This window comes from Suricata suricatta, chromosome 16 (assembly GCF_006229205.1).
Source record: "Suricata suricatta isolate VVHF042 chromosome 16, meerkat_22Aug2017_6uvM2_HiC, whole genome shotgun sequence".
NCBI lineage: Eukaryota > Metazoa > Chordata > Mammalia > Carnivora > Herpestidae > Suricata > Suricata suricatta.
Genome location: NC_043715.1, coordinates 49,536,929 through 49,558,339, shown reverse-complemented (window position 1 = coordinate 49,558,339; position 21,411 = coordinate 49,536,929). Strand labels below are relative to the sequence as shown.

The window sequence follows — 21,411 nt, the reverse complement described above, 5'->3', positions numbered from 1 at the left end:
ACCACACGCAAACGCATATTTGAAGTGTGCCCCCCACGAGGCCTGGAAACCCACTGAACTCAACAGCAGCGACCTGCGACCTTCAGAACAAGGGATTCGAGATGTGGGAGAAACCTTTACAGCTTGCTCTACTCACTTCTACCAATTAGTGTTCACTACTTCCGCAGCAACGGAAGAAAACGGAAACCAGCAGAACTGGTCTAAAAGTTCTAAAAGGGGGAAAAATCAATTGTGGGGAGCTGTGGCTTTAAAAGAGAGAAGACCAGAGTCCCCCGCTGGTCCTCTGGAGGTTCACCATGACCCTGTCCCTGAGGGACCCCCGAGCCTGCCCCTCTGCACTGGAGCACACCTGCCTTCACCTGCCAGCTCCTGTCCAGTGGCTGGCTGTGTCCCAGGCCCCCTCTGCCACAGGGGAGAGGCAGGGAGCACAGGGGTGGCAGAGCGGGGCTCTCGGGGACCTGCCCGGATCACCTCTCAGACCCTCCACTTGACGGTGCTGTCATCTTCGGCAAAGGTGCGCCCTCCCTGCCCCTCTGCTGGGAGGGGAGCCCTGGCGCTCACCGCACAGGACGTCCCTCGGGGCATCAGTGTGGCCGACGCTCGGCACAGGGCCAGGCACGGGCCAGGCGCCGGCCGGTGCTGCGTGTCCCAGCCCTTTTGCTGTGACTGCCTGATGCACTATAAGCTAGCAGTGGACGTCCAGATGTTTAGCTGAAGGACGTCCGGGGTATGGGCTGCCTGGTGGCTCAGTCAGGTAAGCGTCTGGCTCTTGGTTTTGGTGCAGGGTGTGATCTCATGGTTCATGAGTTCGAACCCTCCATCCGGCTCCCTGTTGTCCACGCAGAACCCACTTCAGATCCTCTCTCTTTCTCTCTGCCCCTCCCCTGCTCATTCTCTCTGTTTCTTTTTTTTTAATGTTTTATTTACTTTTGATACAGAGAGAGACAGAGCATGAGAGGGGGAGGGGCAGAGAGAGAAGGAGACACAGAACTGGAAGCAGGCTCCAGGCTCTGAGCTACCTGTCAGCACAGAGCCTGATGCCGGGCTCGAACCCACGCACGTGAGATCTGACTTGAGCCGAAGTCGGAGGCTTAACCAACAGAGCCACCCAGGCGCCCCTCTCTGTCTCTCTTTAAAAAAAAAAAAAACAACCAACTTTATAAAACTGTATTCTTCAATAATAATGACAGCAATTATAGGAGTAGCACCAGTTAACTTTTTAAAGGGCCAACCTGCATCCTGTCTAAATGCTTTAAGCATACGATCTCATTTGATCCTCACAGTACCCAACAAGGCATGATCTACTACTCTTCCCATTTTACAGTTGTAGAGACTGAGGCTTCCGAGAATGTGACTTGCCAGGGCGGGGGAGGGGGGCACAGCTGCCACAGGAGGCAGCTTCTGAAGTCATCACTCATTACAGTCTTTGAGCAAATGTGAAGGTCTGGAACGTCATCAGAGAGCAGGCCAACCGGGGAGGGAATTAGGGTTTCAACAGCACCCGGAGAAGCAGGAAATCCTGACTGATTCACTGCAGACGAGTCAAATGACCAAGAAGGAATTTAAGGAGGCAGTCCAATCAGTAGGTGTAGGAACTTGGGAGGCAGGCATCCAATTCCCAGCCTCCCCAGGTGTGGCCTTCCTCTGGCCCTGAGCCCCAATTTTATGCATCTGGAGAATGGGTATCATAGTGGGACCCACCTCGCCAAGGAGTTATGGAGATTCTGCGAACTCAGACCCATGCATTTGTCAAAAGTCAGCAGTTGGTGCTTATAGGTCTGTATGTACATTTTGCCTTAAAAGGATAAAATCGCTGTTCGTGGGTTCAAACCCCGAATCGGGCAGTGTGCTGATGGCTCAGAGCCTGGAGCTTGCTTTGGATTCTGGGTCGCCCTCTCTTTCTGCTCCTCCCCTACTCTCACTCTGTCTTTCTGAAAACTAAACAAACAAACAAAAAAATAAAATGAAGTTAAAAAGTGAAGGGCTGAATGGATAAATAAATGGCTAGAAAAAACACAGATGAGATAATATCTATGTATATAACACAGATAATACACATGACATAGAAGTTTAAGGAAAGAATTGTAGACTCTAGTCGGTGGGTATATGGATATTAACTGCAAAATACTTTACAATTTTTTGCATGTTTGACATATTTCATAATAAAATGTGGGGGAAATATTTGGTGAAAGTATTTGTGAGGTCATTAGCACATTAGAGTGAATTCTAATTTTTAACCAGTGAATTGTGAATTGCATGCTGAGGGGTGAGTGGATTACAATCCTAACATGGGAATTGCTGTTATTGGTAAGTGTCAGGCTCTGAACTGGGAATATTTATTTAAAAACTTTGTTTTAATATTTTATTTCTAAGTAATGTCTCTACCTAACGTAGGGATCGAACCCACAACCCCAAGATCAAGAGTCGTAGACTCCACCCACTTAGCCCGCCAGGCGCCCCTGGAAATTTTATTTTTTTTAATTGTTAACATTATTGAATAAACAGCTCCATCTAATTTAAATCTAATTTAAGGTGTGGGATGAGCTTTCCTTATCTGCATCTTACATTCGAGGAATGTGAATTCCGAGAGGCGACAAAAGACTAGACTCGGGGCACCTGGGTGGCTCAGTTGGTTAAGTGTCGGGCTTCGGCTCAGGTCATGATCTCACGGTTTCTGGGTTCGAGCCCCGCATCAGGCTCTGTGCATTAGCTGTGCTGACAGCTAGCTCAGAGCCTGGAGCTGCTTCAGATTCTGTGTCTCCCTCTCTCTGACCCTCCCCTGCTCATGCTGTCTCTCTCTTGTCTCTCAAAAATAAAGACATAAAAAATTTAAAAAAAATAAAAATTAAAAAAAAAAAAAAGACTGGACTCAGGGCGGAGCCATTGCAGGCGCGTTGAGCCACATGCGGACCACTTGCAGTCTTAGAGACCCTCCAGCCAGAAGACTGCTGTAGGTTAAAGGCCCAAGTCTGCATCCCGATTCTTTTGGCGGGGGAAAAAAAAAAAAAAAGCTTCTCTCTTAAGGCCCCACCCCGCCCGGGCCCCGCCCCCGTCTCCCCAGAGTCCCCGCCCCTTGATATAAAGTTTGTTAGTAGGCCTTCTAAGGGTGATTGGCCCCACTCTGGCCTCACCCCCACCTCGCGCTCGCAGGAGGGCTCGGAACACTCCGCAGCCAATGGACGCCAGCGGTTTGCTCCCCGCCTTCTCAAGCCTCGCCCCTGCCTTTAACTCTCACAGCTTCCGCGGTGCGGGCGCAGAGCCGCGCGGCGCAACCGCGACTTTGCTTCTGGTTGGTAGCCTTTACCTACCGGGGTCCCGCACCGCAGCCTTCCGCATTCAGGGGCTTGGATCTCCTCTCCCAGACGGAAAAAGCCTAGCTCCCCTCTTCCTGGAGCTCTTGTCTCCTGCCCCCCAGAGTCCAGCTTTCCAGCCTCCGTTTCCAGGACACCGGCACCCCGGATCTTTGCCTCCCGGATCTGCGCTACCCGGACGTGGCCTCTTGAGGACCTCTGTCACTTGGACCCCTTCAGCCTTCCAGAGCCAAAGACCCCCCCTCCCACCTCCCGTCCCAACCCGATAAACTCCTGTATTCCCATCCCTAGGACCGAGCACCCTAGGTGCTCCCAGCTTTTGGGCGCAGGACCCAACCCGGGGTGCTCCCAGCTTCGGGATCTCAGACACTCCAGCTTCCAAGAGCCAAAGAACCCAGGAGTTGGGAACTCCCAACTCCAAGGAACCTTCCAAAGTTCCAGCCTCCAAGCTGGGTTGCAGAACTCTCCACCCGTCATCAACGTCGGCGTTCCGGGAAGGAGCCCCAGTGACCCCAGCTTCCAGGCGCTAAGAACTCCGGGCGCGTTCGTTCCAACATGGTGGCCGATACCCCTTGCGGAGACCCCAAGGCGTTGGAAGCGGCCGCGCCCAAGGCCAACAGCGCCCCGATGTTGCTCCCGAAAGAGGACCCAGACTCGGCGGGCGGCCGCTTCTGCGGTTCCCGGGAGCGGGTGCGCCGCTGCCTTCGCGCCAACCTGCTGGTGCTGCTGACCGGGGCGGCCGTGCTGGCGGGCGTGGCGCTGGGCCTGGGGGTCTCTCGGGCCGGGGGCGCGCGCGCGCTGGGCCCCGAGCGCCTGGCCGCCTTCACCTTCCCCGGCGAGCTGCTGCTGCGCCTGCTGAAGATGATCATCTTGCCGCTGGTGGTGTGCAGCCTGATCGGCGGCGCCGCCAGCCTGGACTCGAGCGCGCTCGGCCGCCTGGGCGCCTGGGCGCTGCTCTTTTTCCTGGTCACCACGCTGCTGGCGTCGGCGCTCGGCGTGGGCTTGGCGCTGGCGCTGCGGCCGGGCGCCACCTTCGCCTCCATCAACGCCTCGGTCGTCGCCGCGGGCCCCGTGGAAGAAGCACCCAGCAAGGGAGTCCTCGATTCGTTTCTGGATCTCGTGAGGTCAGTCCCCGGCGGCTCGGTGGAGTCTTGGGGGCGGGGGCGGGGCAACCACGTGGCGGCCTGGGGACCTCAGTGGGGACCCTACGAGATGGTGATAGACAAGGAAGCCTGGTAGAGGAAATAAAGAGTAATCCTTGGGGACTTTTGGGGGAGGGAAGGGATATAGGCGTCCTCTTGGTGGGGGAGAGGATCTAGCGGGGGACTTGGAAGGGTATTTGGGGGCGCTAAGGGCCTCAGGACTTGAGTCCAGATTCAGAGAGCTTGCGATCCCTTGAGGAGTCCCTCGTAAATCTGAGTGGCCTCTGCCAGGCCCTCTCCCCAGTCCCAGGGCTCCCCACATTACGTGTCCCGCGTGTCACCAGGACATAGCCAGGGTTTTTTCTCAGCCTCCCTTCCCTGCCAAGGCTGGGCCCTGGCAGCTTCCGTTTTATATCTTCCTGGTAAATCCTGCCACCTCCGAAGGTTTTCCATTCCATTTCTCGCCGCTGTCTAGGCAACCCCCACTAGGCTGCCCAGAAGGGGGCCGGTGGGACCAGTTGGAAAGACAGCAGACTCTTTGCCTTAGGATCTCTGCTTCTCTCCCTGCCCCACCCCCCATTCCAAGAAGAGTTCTTCCCCCTTATAAGGATGGGTAGACCCCTGGGTCCACATGGCCTTGCCTTTGAGACCTGCTGATTCAGTGTCTCCGGATTGGTTGGGGACTTCCAGGAAGTGGGGGGAAGGAAATGATGAGTCACGGAACTGGGTTCTCCCAGCCTCTTGGGGGTGTCGGGGCAGGCTGAGAGGAGAGACTGGGGCAGACTTGGTGTCCCCAGAAGCGGCAGTGGATGGTCGGCTCCTGGCTGGGGGAGATTAGAGGGGTCCCCACCCAGCCCTGCCAGGCATGGGTGGGGACAGGCCTCCTGGCCCACGGGCACGCCCACTCGCAGGCTGTTTATGCTCACAGGCTTCCTCTGGGTGCCGAAATAGAAGCAGCGCACCCTTGGGCAGCTCCTCGAGACTTTGCCAGAACATCTCAGAGCCACACAACTTTATAGCCAATTGACGCAGAGCTGGTCACAGGCCCTCAGACAGCCAGCCACAGCTGGGACCTCTCCCAGTGACGCATGGCCTCACACCGACTGCCGCACATGTGCCCAGGCACACACAGTGTGCTCACATCCCTGACATGACCACTCATGGATGCCACTGGCCACGCCAGTACACGGAGTGTCGCCTAGAACACATGGACACCGACCCTGTCCCACGAATCTGAACACTCACAGGAACCCACAAGCGGACACCAACACTTGAGAAGCTGTCTAGGGACCCATGGCAACAGCTGTTCACCCGCATACTTGGTGAGGAGTGGTTGGGACCTTGTAGCCAGTGCTCTGGGTTCAAATCCCGGCTCGCCACTTCCCAGCCAGCCAAGTATCTTTACCTTTCTGTGCCTCGGTTCCCTTTACTTTTATTTTTAAGTACTTTTTTTTAAATGTTTGTATATTTTTGAGAGAGAGATAGAGCGTGAGTAGGGGAGGGGCAGAGAGAGGGAGACACAGAATCTGAAGCAGGCTCCAGGCTCTGAGCTTTCAGCACAGAGCCCGATGCGGGGCTCAAAACTCACGAATCGTGAGGTCATGCCCTGAGCCAAAGTCGGCCGCTCAACTGACTGAGCCATCCAGGCACCCCTACTTTTTTTATTTTTAGAGAGAGAGAGAGCATGAGAGTGGGGAAGAGGGACAGAGGGGGAGAGAGAGAGAGAGAGAGAGCATTTCAAGCTTAGTGTGGAGTCCGTTGCCGGCTTGATCTCACAAACCATAAGATCAAGACCTGAGTGGAAATCGAGAGTCCGACGCTCAACCAGTTGAGGTCCCGAGGCGCCCCACGCTTCCCTTTTCTAAAATCGGGGATGACAGTGCGGACCCAGAGGGCTGCAGCGGGGATTAAATGAGTGGGTTTATATCAAGCACACAGGGGCTGTAGACACATTAGTCCTTATTTTCTTCCCACTCTGAGACACAAGAGGGGGTCCCACTGACCCCCCCCTCGACAGGCTCAGTGGGGATTAATGCACGCCCTGCGCAGATACGCATTTGCAGCACACACGGCCATCCCTTGTCGCCCTGTCTCACTACCTCTTTTCCAAGGCACCCGTGTCCTCTGCCTTTCTCAGCCAGGCCGCAGGGCTGGAGCTGTCAGTTCTCAGCCCTCCAGGAGGAAGTAGCTGATGCAACACGTCCAGGATATTAAGTTTGCAGCCTGGGGTGGAGCTGAGGCCCCAGGTGACCTTGCCCCAGCCTGCCTGGGAAGCCAGCATTCCTTACCTCCAGTCCCCAATCCAAGGCTGGCAGGCCACCGTCCTGGGTCCCTAGGAGGCCAGCCCAGACTCCCCACACCCGGAAAAGTGTGCAGGCTAGGGCCCAACCCTACCTGACCAGACTGGCTGAGGCATGAGGGCGGGCAGGGAGTCACATTTAGGTGCGACAGGCCTCCGAGTTTCTCCCCATCCCCAACTCCTTGGACCCCCCCGCCCCCTCCCGCTGTGGTATTTAGTAACATGCCCTCCTCCGCGTCTGTCTCTGCAGAAATATCTTCCCCTCCAACCTGGTGTCCGCAGCCTTCCGCTCAGTGAGTCCTTGGGGGTATGTCCTGACGGGTGGGGGGTGGGCAAGGAGGGCGACAGGCCAGTTGGAGCCCCTTAGTGCCTGCTCTCCAGTGGTGCCTGGCCAAGTGCGCGTGCCCGCATATTTATAAATGATATTGTGGGGTCCTTGGATAACCTCTGAAACCCATCCATGCTCCTCGTTCGAGAAAGGAGAATGTGGGTTCTGAGCCCCTTCTGGGTTCTGATTCCAGCGGTGTGACCTCCGGCAACTAACTGCCTTTTCCTCTCTGAGCCTCGGTTTCCACCTCTGGAAAATGGGCACATGATACGAAAATCCTGCCTCAGTGGGGCTGCTGCTGGCAGGATGAAAGGAGATCATGTTCGGGGGGCACTGAGGGCAGGACAGGGTCGGGGGAGGCTTCGTGGCCATTGATGCTGACTCACTCTTCCCAACCCCACCTGCAGTACAGTACCACCTATGGAAGCGAATGGATCAACGGAACCATGGTGAAGGTGAGAGCAGGGGAAGGGAGGGGCAGGGTGCGCATCCCTCTGCCCATTGTGGTTTTTCCATTTTGTTCCCACCCCCATCTGGTGCCATTTGTTTTATACTCTCCGCAGCCTCTCCCCAGTTTCTGTCTTTTCTGGTATCTCCATTTGGCCCCCTCTTCTCTCCTCCTTGATCCAGGCTTCTCTTTTGTCCCCATCCCCTCCTGCTGACTCCCCCCTCTCCCTGATCTGCCCCCAGAGCCCCCCTCTCCTACCCTGGCAGCTAGCGTGGTCTTTCCAAAGTGCAAACCTGACCCTGTCTCTGCCTTGCCCGGACGACCCCGTTGAGGCCCCCTAGCGGACTCCCTAGAGGACTAGGCTTTCTAGTCTTCGGAAGAAAGCCTATGCTCCTTGCTACCACCCATGAGACCCTGCAGAATGGGCTTCTGCCTGGCTGCCCACCCAGCCTCATGTTTTGGCTCTATGCCAGCCCCAGTGGGTTTCTTTCTGCTCTTTGAATGCCTGAGCTGCTGGCCTTTCCAGACTGTTGCACACTGTTCTCTCTAGAACCTTCTACGACCACTCTTGACCTGGTTCATCCTCCTGTTCTCCAGATCGTCGCCCCTTCCTCCACGAAGGCCTCCCTGATCCCCTCCCCCCAACCAAGCTGGCATCCCCTTCAATTCCCACACTACCTTGGGTTTCCCTATGGCACCCACTCTGGGTCGTCCCTGATGGCAGGTCTGTTTCCCCTGGACCGGGACTGTGAGCCTTGGGAGGAAGGGACCCATGCAGCCATCTTGTTTGTGTTGGGTCCCAGCAGTGCCCAGGACAGGCCCTTGGCGACTGTGCAGGTTGACTGAGTTTCCTCCTCTCGTTCCAATCTGTTCCTCGCCCAAAGGTGCCCATCGGGATCGAGGTGGAGAGTATGAACATCCTGGGTCTGGTGGTCTTCGCCATCGTCTTTGGCGTGGCCCTGCGGAAGCTGGGGCCTGAGGGAGAGCTGCTCATCCGCTTCTTCAACTCCTTCAATGATGCCACCATGGTGCTGGTGTCCTGGATCATGTGGTAGGTGGAGGGAGAGGGGGCTGGGTTGTGGGAGGGGCACCCCTCCATCCACTGCTTGGAGCCACATCTGGTGTTGACTATCCCCTGGCTGTGTGACTTTGGGCACGTGACCTACCCTCTCTGTGCCTCAGTTTCCTGTTTACAACACGAGGACAGCGCTGTATTCCATGGAAGCCCCTCCCCGCCCCCCATTCTGGCGCAGGTGATATTTACGAGGCTGCCGTGGACAACCTGGGGAAGGCTCCTTCCCTAGTCAGGGTGGTGGGTGGGTAAGAGCAGGCTCACACCGCTTCCCACCTGTGTGCCCTCTAATAAGGTACTTACCTTTCTGTGTCTTAATTTCCCCATCTGGAAAATGGGATTGCAGTTCCAGGCACAAATGCATTAAAATGTGTAAAGCCCTTGGGACACTGCCTCACCTATAGGGTGCCTACAATCTACACTATTGACTAATCTTTATCCAGCGCGTCGTTTGGATAACTTCTGGGCGCATCCCATGGGCCAGAGCTTGGGCATTTGGCCGTGCCTCGCTCTACAGGTGGCTGGGAAGTGGTGCCTTTTTTCTGTTACCAAAGAGGGGAAGGGGTTTGGGAGACAACACGCCGCAGTGATCAGAGAAGCAGTCTTGGGAGGCTTCCTGGCTGGGAGGCGTGAGCGCCCCTGGGATCTTCGCTCCAGGAGAGGGTGATAATTCCAGCGGAAGTTCATAGATCACTTACTGTGCACCAAAAGCTTTCAAGCCCTAGCACCTCATTACATCCAACATTCCTAGGAGGCTGGTGGCATTAATGTCCCTGTTTGACAGACCCATTAGACTTTAATTCAATGATCGCTTCAAAAGACTAAAAGAGGGGCTCTCCCGTGGGATTGTGGTAAAGATTCAGTCATGGTCAAGGGCTTGGCTTCGTATCGATGGCTTGCTATTAAGACATGAACCGTGGACTTTTTCTATTTCACGGAAGTGGTGAGAGATTGTATCAGTTTAAATCATCCTGGCTGCGGGGCTCCTGGGTGGCTCAGTCGGTTAGGCGTCCGACTTCCTTTCAGGTCAGGATTTCACAGTTTGTGAGTTTGAGCCCCTCATCGGGCTCTGTGCTGACAGCTCAGAGCCTGGAGCCTGCTTTCAATTCTGTGTCTCCCTCTCTCTCTGCCCCTCCCCTGCTCATGCTCAGTTTCTCTCTCTCTCTCTCTCAAAAATAAACACTAAAAAAAATCATCCTAACAGCTGTAACAAGTGAACCCAGAAAACATGAATGACTCACACCTGGGGGGCATGTGTTAAGTCCCAATCTGGTTGGTGGTTGTGCTCCAATGGAGGCCCCCAGGCTTCCTTTATCTCCCTCTGCTCTATGTTCTTTCTTTTATTATTTTTTTAAAAGTTTGTTAATGTTTATTTTTGAGAGAGAAAAAATGTGAATGGGGGAGGGGCAGATAGAGATAGGGAAACAGAATCCGAAGCAGGCTCCAGACTCTGAGCTGTCAGCAGCAAGCCTGATGCGGGGCTCGAACTCACAAACTGCAAGGACCTGACCTGACGGAAGTTGGATGCTTAACAGACTGAGTCACCCATAGGCACCTCTCCCCTCTGCCCTATTTGCAAGGGGATCAAGCTTGGAGGATGGGAGGGCAGGTGCCCATACTCGATCACACATAGATTCGGGTGTCTCCTGCCCACAAGGGAGGCTGTGGCCGGGCCCTGGGCGAGCACGTAGTCAGAAGCTGCCATCTGTCTCCTGGGTAATTAGGTATGCCCCTGTGGGCATCTTGTTCCTGGTGGCTGGCAAGATCTTGGAGATGGAGGACGTGTGGCTGCTCTTCACCACCCTTGGCAAATACATCCTGTGCTGCCTGCTGGGCCACGCCATCCATGGGCTTCTGGTGCTGCCTCTCATCTACTTCTTCTTCACCCGCAAAAACCCCTACCGCTTCCTGTGGGGCATCATGACACCGCTGGCCACTGCCTTCGGGACCTCATCTAGGTATGGCCTTGGGGGCAGACCAGTGTGGGATTTTTAAGCCAAGGGGCCCTCAGTGGACATCAGCTATCTGAAGACCCTTGAATTTCTGGGGACATTGGATCTGGGTACGGGGGCCATGCTTTTGCACATTTCTCATAAGGTCCTGGAAAGCCCCCCTCCCCCCACCTCCCCCCCTGCAATTGGAAAACCACTCACTGCTTAGAGATTTCTTTTTCCCTTCCTAAAAACTTCTCCCCCACAAGGCCTGGCCGTGGGGGCAGTGGTCTAGTGCTGCACCCTGGATCCGACCTCTGGGAGTTCTTTCCACCCTCGAACTTGGCCCTCCCGACAGCAGCATCCCCAAGAGAATAGCGATTCTTAGCCAAGGCCTATTATTGGGGGAGTAGCCGGGGAGTGTGGGGCAGTGAGCTCCTAGACATTGTAGAACTTAGGTTGGATTTTTGTGTGTATTTTGAAGGAGAGCAGTCTATACCCTTCCAGGGGCAGAGGAGTCCTACAGTTTGGAATCCTGACATTCTACAGGATCCCCTGTGACTCTGGCTCTGGGAAGAGAAGGGCCAGGAACTACAGAAGGCTAGGGGCTGAGAAGGGTGGGGCTGGCAGAGGAGGGCTCTAGGCTGGTGGGCGGAGCCTGGGTTTGTGCTGATTGGCCCTTGGGGGAGGGCGCATCATTTGGGCGGGGCTTCGGCAGGGGGCGGGCCACGCGCGCTAACTGACCTGCTGCTCAGCTCAGCCACGCTGCCCCTGATGATGAAGTGCGTGGAGGAGAGGAATGGTGTCGCCAGGCACATCAGCCGCTTCATCCTGCCCATCGGTGCCACCGTCAACATGGATGGTGCGGCGCTTTTCCAGTGCGTGGCCGCCGTGTTTATTGCACAGCTCAACCAGCAGTCCCTGGACTTTGTGAAGATCATCACCATCCTGTGAGTGTGGAGGGCTGCAGCCAGGACCCCGGGCCCACCTGATCTGGCCCCCGAGAATGGACAGAGGCGGGAGGGGGGCAGGGCTCCCGCGGCAGCTCCTTCCACTACCGAGCTCTGTCCCTGACCTCCCTTCTCGTCCCCTCAGGGTCACCGCCACAGCGTCCAGCGTGGGTGCCGCGGGCATTCCGGCTGGAGGTGTCCTCACTCTGGCCATCATCCTGGAGGCAGTCAACCTGCCAGTTAACGACATCTCCTTGATCTTGGCTGTGGACTGGCTAGTGTAAGTGTGGGTCTGGGGCTTCAGGGGCCTAACGGGTACCCTGGGAAAGAAGGTGAACAAGACGGGCACCGAGAGCCTCCGAGGAGGAGAGAGGAAGGAAGGGAGTTCTGGAGGAAAGCGGATGGCATCTTGAGCCTTCTGATCGGAGGGAAGGGGGTCTTTGAGGGTTTTTTTTTTTCATGTTTATTTTTTTGAGAGAGAGAGAGAGGGAGAATCCCAAGCAGGCTCCACGTTAACCGTACTGAGCCCCGTGCAGGAATAGGCCAATCTGTAGACTGTAGCTTAGCCGTTGCCAGGGGCTAGCGGAGGAGAGAATGGGGGATAACTGTTTAAGGGGTATAGGAGTGTCTTTATTTTTACTTATTTATTTATTAAAAACATTTTTTAATGTTTACTTATTATTGAGACAGAGAGAAACAGAGCATGAGCAGGGGAGGGGCAGAGAGAGAGGGAGACACAGAATCTGAAGACAGGCTCCAAGCTCTGAGCTGTCAGCACAGAGCCCCATGCGGGACTTGAACCCACGAACTGTGAGATCATGACTTGAGCTGAAGTCTGATGCTTAACCGACTGAGCCACCCAGGCGCCCCTAGGAGTGTCTTTTTAGAGTGATGGAAATGTTTTGGAATTAAATAGAGTGATGGTCCTATAACTCTGAATATATGAAAAACCACTGGATTATATACTTTCGAAGGGTGAATTTTACCCTATGTGAATTAGAGCCCAATTTTCTAAAATGTCACCCCCCCTCATGAAGTATGAAGTATGAAGAGGAGGCCAAAAGAAATCTTTAGGATTATGAGGCAGAACATAGTATTTCGGGGGGAAGAAGAGAGGTCTTCTGAGGACCCAAGAAAAGGGAGGGATGACTTTTTGAGGTTGCAGGAGAAGCAAAGCTTGTGTTTTATTGGAAGAAGTGTCATTTAGTGTCCAGAGAGGCTGGAGGAGGGTATCTTTGGGGTTCTAAGGCAAAGAAAGTGTGATGATGGGGCACTTAGATTCCATAGGGAAGAGGAGAGTTAGGGGGCCTCTTGGATCTCGTATGAAAAGACCTTGGAGGCTCTAGGAGAAAGGGATATTTGGGAGGATGGAGGGATGAGTTGGGAGGGATGAGTTGTATCTAGAAGTAGAATGGGGGCGAGAGGGGCACCTGGGTGGCTCAGGTCATGATCTCACGGTCTGTGAGTTCGAGCCCCGCATCAGGCTCTGTACTAACAGCTCAGAGCCTGGAGCTTGCTTCAGATTGTGTCTCCTTCAATCTCTGCTCCTCCCCTGCTCATACTCTGTCTCTCTCTCAAAAATAAATACTAGAAGTAGAACAGGGTTGCACGAAGGAGGGCGTGATGTGACTTCAAGATCTGGGGGGAGAGGCAGGTACCTGAGTGGCTCATTTGGTTGAGCATCTGACTCAATTTCAGCTCAAGTCATGGTTGAGTATCTGACTCAATTTCAACTTAACGGGGTTTGATCCCTGTTTCAGGCTGAGGCTGATAGTGCAGAGCCTGCTTGGGATTCTCTCTCTCTCCCAAAAAAAAAAAAAGATTTGCGAGGAGAGGCTGAGGGTTGGGCCCTACCCTCTCCCCTCTCCCACTCACTTCCCTCTCCCTTCTGCCCCTGCAGGGACCGGTCCTGCACAGTCCTCAATGTGGAAGGTGATGCCTTTGGGGCAGGACTCCTCCAGAGTTACGTCGATCGCACAGAGCTGCGGAGTTCGGTGCCAGAATTGATCCAAGTGAAGAGTGAGGTGCCATTGGCTCCACTGCCCACCCCCACTGAGGAGGGGAACCCCCTCCTCAAACACCGCCTGGGATCTGCTGGGCATGCGGACCCCTGCGAGAAGGAGTCGGTTATGTAAACCCCGTGGGGACCTAGCCTGCCCTGTTGGGGGCACTCTGGACATCGGGATTGTGAACCGGGCTCTAGAGGCCCTGCCTGCACACTTGAGCGTTCCAGGGGTCCCGGCCTCTCTCCCCAACACCAGATCCGGGAGGCCTCGATGTTGGGGTACAGGTGTGTGTGTGCGTGCGTGCGTGTGTGTGTGTGTGTGTGTGTGTGTGTGTGTTTTGTGACTCCATGGAACACCCCGCCCTGTCCCCCAGGCCTGCTGTTCCTTCCAAACACTCCTGGGGACCCTGCCGGGGTGGGGGAGACTGAGGACAAACACTGCCATCACTCCAAAAGACATTTTTTTATAGCAACAAAATTGTATCTCATCAGATGTTCTTAAGACCCAAAGCATGAATCACACAGAAAGCAACCAAACACGATAAATCAGACTTCACCGAAATAAGTTCTCTGTTCGTCAAAAAAACGCCACCGGAGGGGCGCCTGGGTGGCTCAGTCGGTTATGTTAAGATCTTGCAAACGCTCCATATCTTGACCCGGGTGATGCTTACACAGACGTATACATTTAGGCACGCTCGCCTGCACACTCAAGACGTGCACAAGTTTACCCACGTGTAACAAACATCTTGCCGTTGAAAATTTCTTGCAGCTCCTGGGAAGAGACTGACTTTCTGTTGAGCCACTTACAGGCATTTCCTGGATACTTGAACTCTATCCAGTAGCGGCAGTAATGACTGGCTCCTCCCCCCCTTTTGTATTTAACGCAGAATTTGCTATTTGAATAAAGAAAACCGTGCCGGGCCGCTGTGTTAAAGTCCTGTTGGGAGTCTAGGATGTGGATGATACCCAGTCAGGGCTCACCTGGAGGTGAGATCCTGGTTCTGGTCTTGTATGTTGCTGAAGTGTGTTACACATCACTGATAGTGATCTCCCCGCAGGGCCCTGCCGACTCCTGCCAGGTGCCCGGGAGGCACCACCAACCCACGTCCAATTATAGATGGTATCTTCAGGGGGTATCTTTCGCATCTTTTTGTTGCTTTGTTTTTGTTTAGTTACATCACGTGATCACTGCAGTGTGGAAGGAGAGTCTAGTATCTGATTCTGTGCAAAACTGTTGTGTATCACACACGAACATAATGACGAATGAGTTCATTAAGGGTTGAATAATTGTCATATTCAGTGCTTTCGATTATGCCCAAATCCTTGGGTGGTTATAACAGTGTTTCAGAGGTTTTTTTAAATAATTTTTAAACTTTTTTTTAATGTTTAGTTTTGAGAGAGAGAGAGAGAGACAGAGCTTGAGGCAGGGAGGGGCAGAGAGAGGGAGAGACACAGTCTGAAGCAGGCTCCAGGCTCTGAGCTATCAGGACAGAGCCCAACATGGGGCTTGAACCCACGAATCATGAGATCATTACTGAGCCGAAGTCAGATGTCTAACTGAATGAGCCACCCAGGCACCCCATTTTTTAATAAAAAATTTTAACATTTATTTTTGAGAAAGAAAGAAAATGAGCAGGGGAGGGGCAGAAAGAGATGGGAAACACAGAATCCAAAACAGGCTCCAGGCTCTGAGCTGTCAGCACAGAGCCCAACACGGGGCTTGAACTCAGAAATGGTGAGATCCTGGCCTGAGCTGAAGTTGGACCCTTACCCGATGAGCCACCCAGGTGCTCCAACAGTGTTTAAGAGTTTTAATGGTATTTGGGGAAAATGTTTGGGGTTGCTGGAAGGAGCTGAGTGCGTTGTTTTCCCCACTTAAAAGAATGGTTTTTTCCCATTTTTTTTCTATTTAGTGCTTTTTGGGAATGGATTAGATTTAGATTATGAAGGGTGCCTGTTTAAAGAGGTACACACATGCATATGTAATGTTTTACCTATACTGCGTATAATACAAGGGATACATAACTCGGCCAAATCCAACAGAACAGTATTTCTCCTTTTTTTTTTTCTATTCCATTATGTTTGTTTATTTTTGAGAGGGGTGGGGGCTGGAGGATCCAAAGCAGGCTCCATGCTGACAGCAGCAAGCCCGACGTGGGGCTCGAACCCACAAACCGTGAGATCATGACCTGAGGATAAGTCGGATGCTTAACCGACTGAGCCACCCTTACTATTCCATTTTTAAGATTTGCTGGGCACATGCCAACACTTTGCCTAAGATGCTGATCTGGGTCATATGAAAAGCCTGGAACCATTTCGGGCTGCTTTGGTGTAGACAGGGACTCCCAGACCTGGTCCCCGCCAGGATGGGCACGCCACCTCTGTCCCATTTACCACTGTATGCTCGGCACAGCATGGGGCCTGGCACATAGTAGGTACTCAATAAACATTTGCAGAATGAATGAACTGGGCTCCAGCTACAGAGCCACCTGGCCCGAAGAGGCTGTTACAGTAGCTCAGATCCTGCTCCTGGCTGCCAGCTGTGTGACCTTGGGTAAGCACTCCGGAGCCTCACCCTCTGGTGACAATGGCTCTGTTATGCCTCCCGCAAAGGCCACTAGTGAAGTTTACATGATGAGCAGAAAGCAAAGGACCTGTAAGGCCACCCTCTGGGGCCCAGCTCCCACCTCCTGCTCCCTTCCTCCATTGCCCAGTCCACCCCTGTTTTGGGGGGACACCCCTCTTGCCCCTTCAAAGGGGCCTGGCTTGGGAAGAAGTGAGCAGGCTTCCCCTTCACTGGGCTTGGACCTGCATCCTAGGCTCATAGTCACAAGACGGGGGGGGGAGGGGGGCCAAACACAGGGTAAGGACAGCTTTGTCTCTCCTAGCGACACTGTTTCTAGGCCCCTAGACCCTGTTGGACTTTTTCAGAGGGGAGGGGTCAACCTTAAAGTGTAACTTGAATCCTATAAACTGCTTCTGCTAAGGAAGGTGCATGAGTTTTGACAAGATGCTTATGTTAGTGAAACCCACCACCATCAAGACACAGGATATTCCCGCCCCCCGCCCCCCCCCCGCCCCAGATTTCCTGCTGCTCCTTTGCGATCTTTCCCTCCCTCCGCCCTCACGCCCCGACAACCCCTGATCTGCTTTGGGTCACTAAGGATAGTCTGCCTCTTCTAGAATTTCGCATTAGTGGAATTATATGTTATGTTGCCTTTTGCGTCCACTTACTCACTCCGCATCATGCCTTTGAGATTTAGGAAGGTTTTTGCACATTTCAGCCCATTCCTTCTGGTGTTTCATCACCAAAGAGCATTCCGCTCTCTGCCCTTCGCCAGTTTGTCAATCCATTCACTTGTCTTGGACACTGGATGGTCTCCAGTCTGGGGCTACTGTATAGAAAGGTGCACTTGTACGTGGCTCTTTGCCTGCCCGCCACTTTCCACAGCAAACATTTTGTAATGCCAAGAAGGAGACACAAATATTTGCTGCTTGGAAAAGGGAGCGGACCATCCAATGGCATTTAAGACATGGGCCCGCTTCCCTCCATCTATGCCTGGGGTTAACCCCTTGGTTGCTGGAGGGTGGGGGGAGATCCAAGGAGTCCTCTTGGAGAGCCGGGAGGGTGATAATAGGGGGCTCATGGCAGTGGCCGTTTAGCGAGAATCTATAATTTGATATTTCTGTGTTTTAACCACCCTGATGGCCACACCGGTGCATGTGATGGCTGGAATGTCAGCTCTGGGAAAATCCTCTTGGCTCTGCCGAAATGGAATGAAATGCAATAGATAATATAACTCATCTGCACATGATTTTGTTTATTTAAGGTTCTACTTATTTTAGTTATCGCTATACCCAACGTGGGGCTCAATCCCACGATCCTGAGATTAAGAGTCACATGATTTTTTGATGGTGCCAGCTGGGCGCTCCCTGCACATGATTTTAAAAACTTAGGGGTGGGGCGCCTGGGTGCTCAGTCGGTTGAGCCTCCGACTTCGGCTCAGGTCAGATCTCACGTTCGTGGGTTCAAGCCCCGCGTCGGGCTCTGTGCTGACAGCTAGCTCAGAGCCTGGAGCCTGCTTCCGGTTCTGTGTCTCCTTCTCTCTCTGCCCCTCCCCCTCTCATGCTCTGTCTCTCTCTGTATTAAAAATAAATAAAATTAAAAAAAAAAACAAAAAAACAAAACAAAAACTTAGGGGTGCCTGAGTGGCTCAGTCGATTAAGTAGCTGACTCTTGATTTTGGCTCAGGTCCTGATCTCACAGTTCATGGGTTCGAGCCCCATGTTGGTCAGCACAGAGCCTGCTGGGGATTCTCTCCCTCTCTGCCTCTCCCCTGCTTGTGCTTGCTCTCTCGAAATAAACTTAAACACACACACACAATCCCCCCGTCTCTATATTGCCCTAACTGTAACAAAAAAGAAATAAAAGGATAATTTATAATAGGAATTTCAATACAAAAATCTATGGGGCAGAACCAAGAACCCAAGGAGGTAGCTAGGTGTCTGCATGGGTGATGTAGGCGGTTTCCACCAGCTGGAAACATGATATCGGTGTCTGGGTATCAAAAGCCATGGAGATGGAACATGATTTTCAGAAACTGTCGAAAATCCTTGGCCGAGTTTTGAATAAAACACAATATAAGCTTCCCTCATTTAGGACCTATTAAAACCTTACCAAAAGGACTTTGTGTTTGCATGAATAGAGAGTTAGGTTCTGGGCTCAGATAAAATTTTTTTTAATAAAAAAATTTATATGGAAACCAATTTGACAATAAACTATTTAAAAAAAATAAATAATAAAAAATAAAAATTTTACTTTTATTTTTGAGAGAGGGAGAGACAGAACATGAGTGGGGGAGGGGCAGAGAGAGAGGGAGACACAGAATCTGAAGCAGGCTCCAGGCTCTGAGCTGTCAGTACACAGCTCGATGCGGGGCTCGAACTCACGCACTGCGAGATCATGACCGGAGCCTAAGTTGGATGCTTACCCGACTGAGCCACCCAGGCGCCCCTTTTAATTTTTAATCTGTATTTACTTCTTATTCATTTAAGTAATCACACCCAACGAGGGGCTTGAACTCACGATCCAGAGATCAAGAGTCTGCACACTCTTCCAACTGAGCCAACCAGGCGACCCTGGGCTCCGATAATTCTTAACCCGATTTTTCTAAGGGAGGCTAGTGCATTAGGATGGATGTGCTGGTTTTTACAATATCAAAATGCCTCTGTTCTAGCTCCAAGACTAGTTGAAAGAGCACAATTCAGCAAAACACATTTTCATAGAAACTCATTAATTCGACTTCCTTGTTGCAGTAGGTTTTCTGTCATATTATTACTTAATCGATGATGAAGGCATTTAATGCACAAAGCTGTCGGATGGCGGTATACAGGCTACAAAAGTTTTTAGTGTAATTGCTGTTAGTTCAGTAACAGCGAGGAGAGGAGAACACAGCAAAACGCTATGGATAATCCTAAGAGAGAAGATCCATTGAGACCCAAGTCACCTAATGATCCTTAGTTGAACGGGAAGTTGCTAGAAGCACTTGGTGTGGTTTCCTTATCAAATCACAGCTAAGGCAGGGTTATTTTTTATATATTAAATAAACAATTAAATAAATAAGTGAATGTGTGTGTGTGTGTGTGTGTGTGTGTGTGTGTGTGTGTGTATAGCTGTGTCGGTCAAGAAATCACACCAACAGTTTCTAAATAAGTTTCTAAATAAAACAGAATCATTGTAATGATTTAAGAACCATTTGAGCTTCAGCTTACGTCTTTGGCAAACAATTTAAAGAAATATGTATTCTATATAGAGAGATCATTTCCATTCTTTAGAGAATAAAAAAGAAATATTTAAATACTCAGATGCATATATTGACTCATATATTAATTTATATATTACTGAACCTGTTACAAAAGATTCTGAACATCACACATGAATGCCCCATGGGACATTCCCAAACCGCATGTGACAAGGGACGATGTTTTATTAGGTGGAGACGGCCTGCATATGAGGAAACATCTCTGTCCCTGGGCCGGGGCTCCCAAGAGCTAAGAGCACCACGCGGTCACCCCGAATCATTCCCCGGATGTTTCCCAAGTGCTCCATGGAAACCCAACAGTCTGGGAGTCGTTTGCGGGTCCAGTGGCTAAACACAGAGAATATGTGCTAAGAAGTCAGGCCTCAGAGGGCTGAGCCTCAGGAGATTGGGCCAAATTTGCATTTGTCTTCTCTCTTGCTGGTCTGTGAAGTCTCTTCCTCCAAGGGCTTCACATTTCTGCAAGGACACCAACCCCGCCCCCCCATCTATAGGTTCGGGGAGACAGTGACTTGCCTAAGTTGGCAAAGAAAATAAGTGGCCGAGCCAGGAGCCAACCTTGATTCGCGACCCCTTTACCACTCAAGTGCCTCAGTGTACCCCTGTGGGGTAAACTTTCATCATGCCTATTTTTGAGGTGTAAAGTGGAGTTTCAGAGAGGCAGAGCAGCACGGCCTCCCCGGATCGCCCCTCCGGCACCTTTAGGAGAGAGGGGCATGGTGTCCAACTTCAGTGTGGGCTCCAGATGGGCTGCCTGGGCTCAAGTCCCTGCGCTGTCACTTCCCAAGCTGTGTGACCTTGGGCAAATGACGTTACCGTTCTAGCCTCGGTTTGCTCACCTGCAAAGTGGTAATAATAGCAGCTCTCAGGGGGTTGAGGTGAGACATAAATCAGTTAACCTTGTGTGAAATACTGAGCACACAGTATGTGTGGCTGTGATTACTGTTTATCCCGCTTTGCAGCGAGCTAAAAAAACGAGGTAACACCGTTAACATGGCGTGGGGCGGGCATCCAGGACCCGGTTCTTAACCATAGCTGCAGCTCAGGGCTGAGCCTGCTTCCTCCTCTGTAAGGTGAGGTCAAGAGCAGCGTGCCCCTCACGGGGCTCCCGAAGGGAGACAGCTATCCTGTCTTGCAAGATACGGGGACTGGAGAGACCAAAGCCAGAAGAGGCAGGGCAGCTACAGAACAACGGAGACGCCAGGCTTCCCGCCGCCTTGGCCCCACAGCAGGACAACGGCGCCCTCTAGTGGCGGAAGCGAGCCCAGCAAGCAAGCGTCCGACAGACTGAGCTAGACCCTGAGGGTGCTCACTGGATCCTGGAAGAAACTGAAGCACAGAAAAATTGGGACAATCGCTCGGTCCCACCTAAGTCGCAAGTGGTAGAGCTGGGGTTTTAGTCGCGCTAGTCCAGCCCAGAACCCAACCGTTTTCCTCTTTACAAAAACTGTCCGTGCTGTAAATAAAGCCCACGCTCCTGGGAGTCTCGGGCAGTATCTTTGAAGTCCGGGCCGGTGCTGGGCCTTGCAGGGCAGCCTGGCACCCGCGGCCCGCCCACCACATGTCTGCCCTCCTGACCCCAGGAGCGGGCGCTGAGCCTTCAGCCACTTCCCGCCAAACTCAGGAGCGCCGGGTTGGGGTACTCGGGGTTCTCGATGACCCCGGGGCCAAACTTGAGCTCCAGGAAGCGACGGTAGTTGTTAGGCGCCTGCGCCACGAAGCCGGCAAAGTGCAGGGGCACGAGGGGCTGCAGGAAGTGTTCGGGGAACTCGACGTCCTGCCGGTGGTCCAGCCACGTGTCCTTGGTCATGACCCCGTTGCGGGGGTAGAAAGGCCACAGGTCCACGTGCAGGTGGTTGCTCTCGCTATACTGCACGCGGAAGAAGTCGCCCTCGACCGCCTTCTCCCACACAAAGCCGCGCTCGTCCACCACCGAGCCCGCCTCGGCCCCGCGCAGCTGCTCGCAGTTGCCCACGTCCTCCAGGTAGATGCCCAGGTCCACGTCGTAGTCCCAGGGGATGATGTCCCCGTGGCGGGCGGCTCCCAGCAGCGAGCCGCCCTCCAGCCAGTAGCGCACGCCCGCCGCCTCCAGCACGCCCACCACGT

At 53.0% G+C, this 21,411-nt stretch overlaps 2 protein-coding genes across 2 annotated transcripts in view; one reads left to right on the top strand and one right to left on the bottom strand.

The window, feature by feature from the left end:
* The first annotated feature begins 3,241 nt into the window (after nt 1-3,241).
* On the top strand, nt 3,242-14,408 carry SLC1A5 (solute carrier family 1 member 5). The gene is made up of 8 exons (XM_029926048.1): nt 3,242-4,435; nt 7,003-7,045; nt 7,488-7,535; nt 8,413-8,579; nt 10,325-10,558; nt 11,287-11,481; nt 11,627-11,761; nt 13,382-14,408. Exons 1-8 carry the CDS (start codon nt 3,867-3,869, stop codon nt 13,614-13,616), a joined length of 1,626 nt encoding a protein of 541 aa, XP_029781908.1. The 5' UTR covers nt 3,242-3,866; the 3' UTR covers nt 13,617-14,408.
* A 4,788-nt stretch (nt 14,409-19,196) lies between these two features.
* Nucleotides 19,197-21,411, bottom strand: part of FKRP (fukutin related protein) — a 9,285-nt gene continuing 7,070 nt past the window's right edge. Inside the window, exon 4 of the mRNA XM_029924327.1 lies at nt 19,197-21,411. Coding sequence (XP_029780187.1) covers nt 20,906-21,411 — 506 coding nt within the window. The 3' untranslated portion in view covers nt 19,197-20,905.

What these genes read in the sequence shown, in the direction of transcription:
- SLC1A5 (XM_029926048.1), top strand. Translation starts at nt 3,867, where the DNA reads ATGGTGGCCGATACCCCTTGCGGAGACCCCAAGGCGTTGGAAGCGGCC. An exon ending in TCGTTTCTGGATCTCGTGAG is followed by an intron (nt 4,436 to 7,002) that starts GTCAGTCCCCGG and finishes CTGTCTCTGCAG; the next exon opens with AAATATCTTCCCCTCCAACC. An exon ending in TCAACGGAACCATGGTGAAG is followed by an intron (nt 7,536 to 8,412) that starts GTGAGAGCAGGG and finishes CCTCGCCCAAAG; the next exon opens with GTGCCCATCGGGATCGAGGT.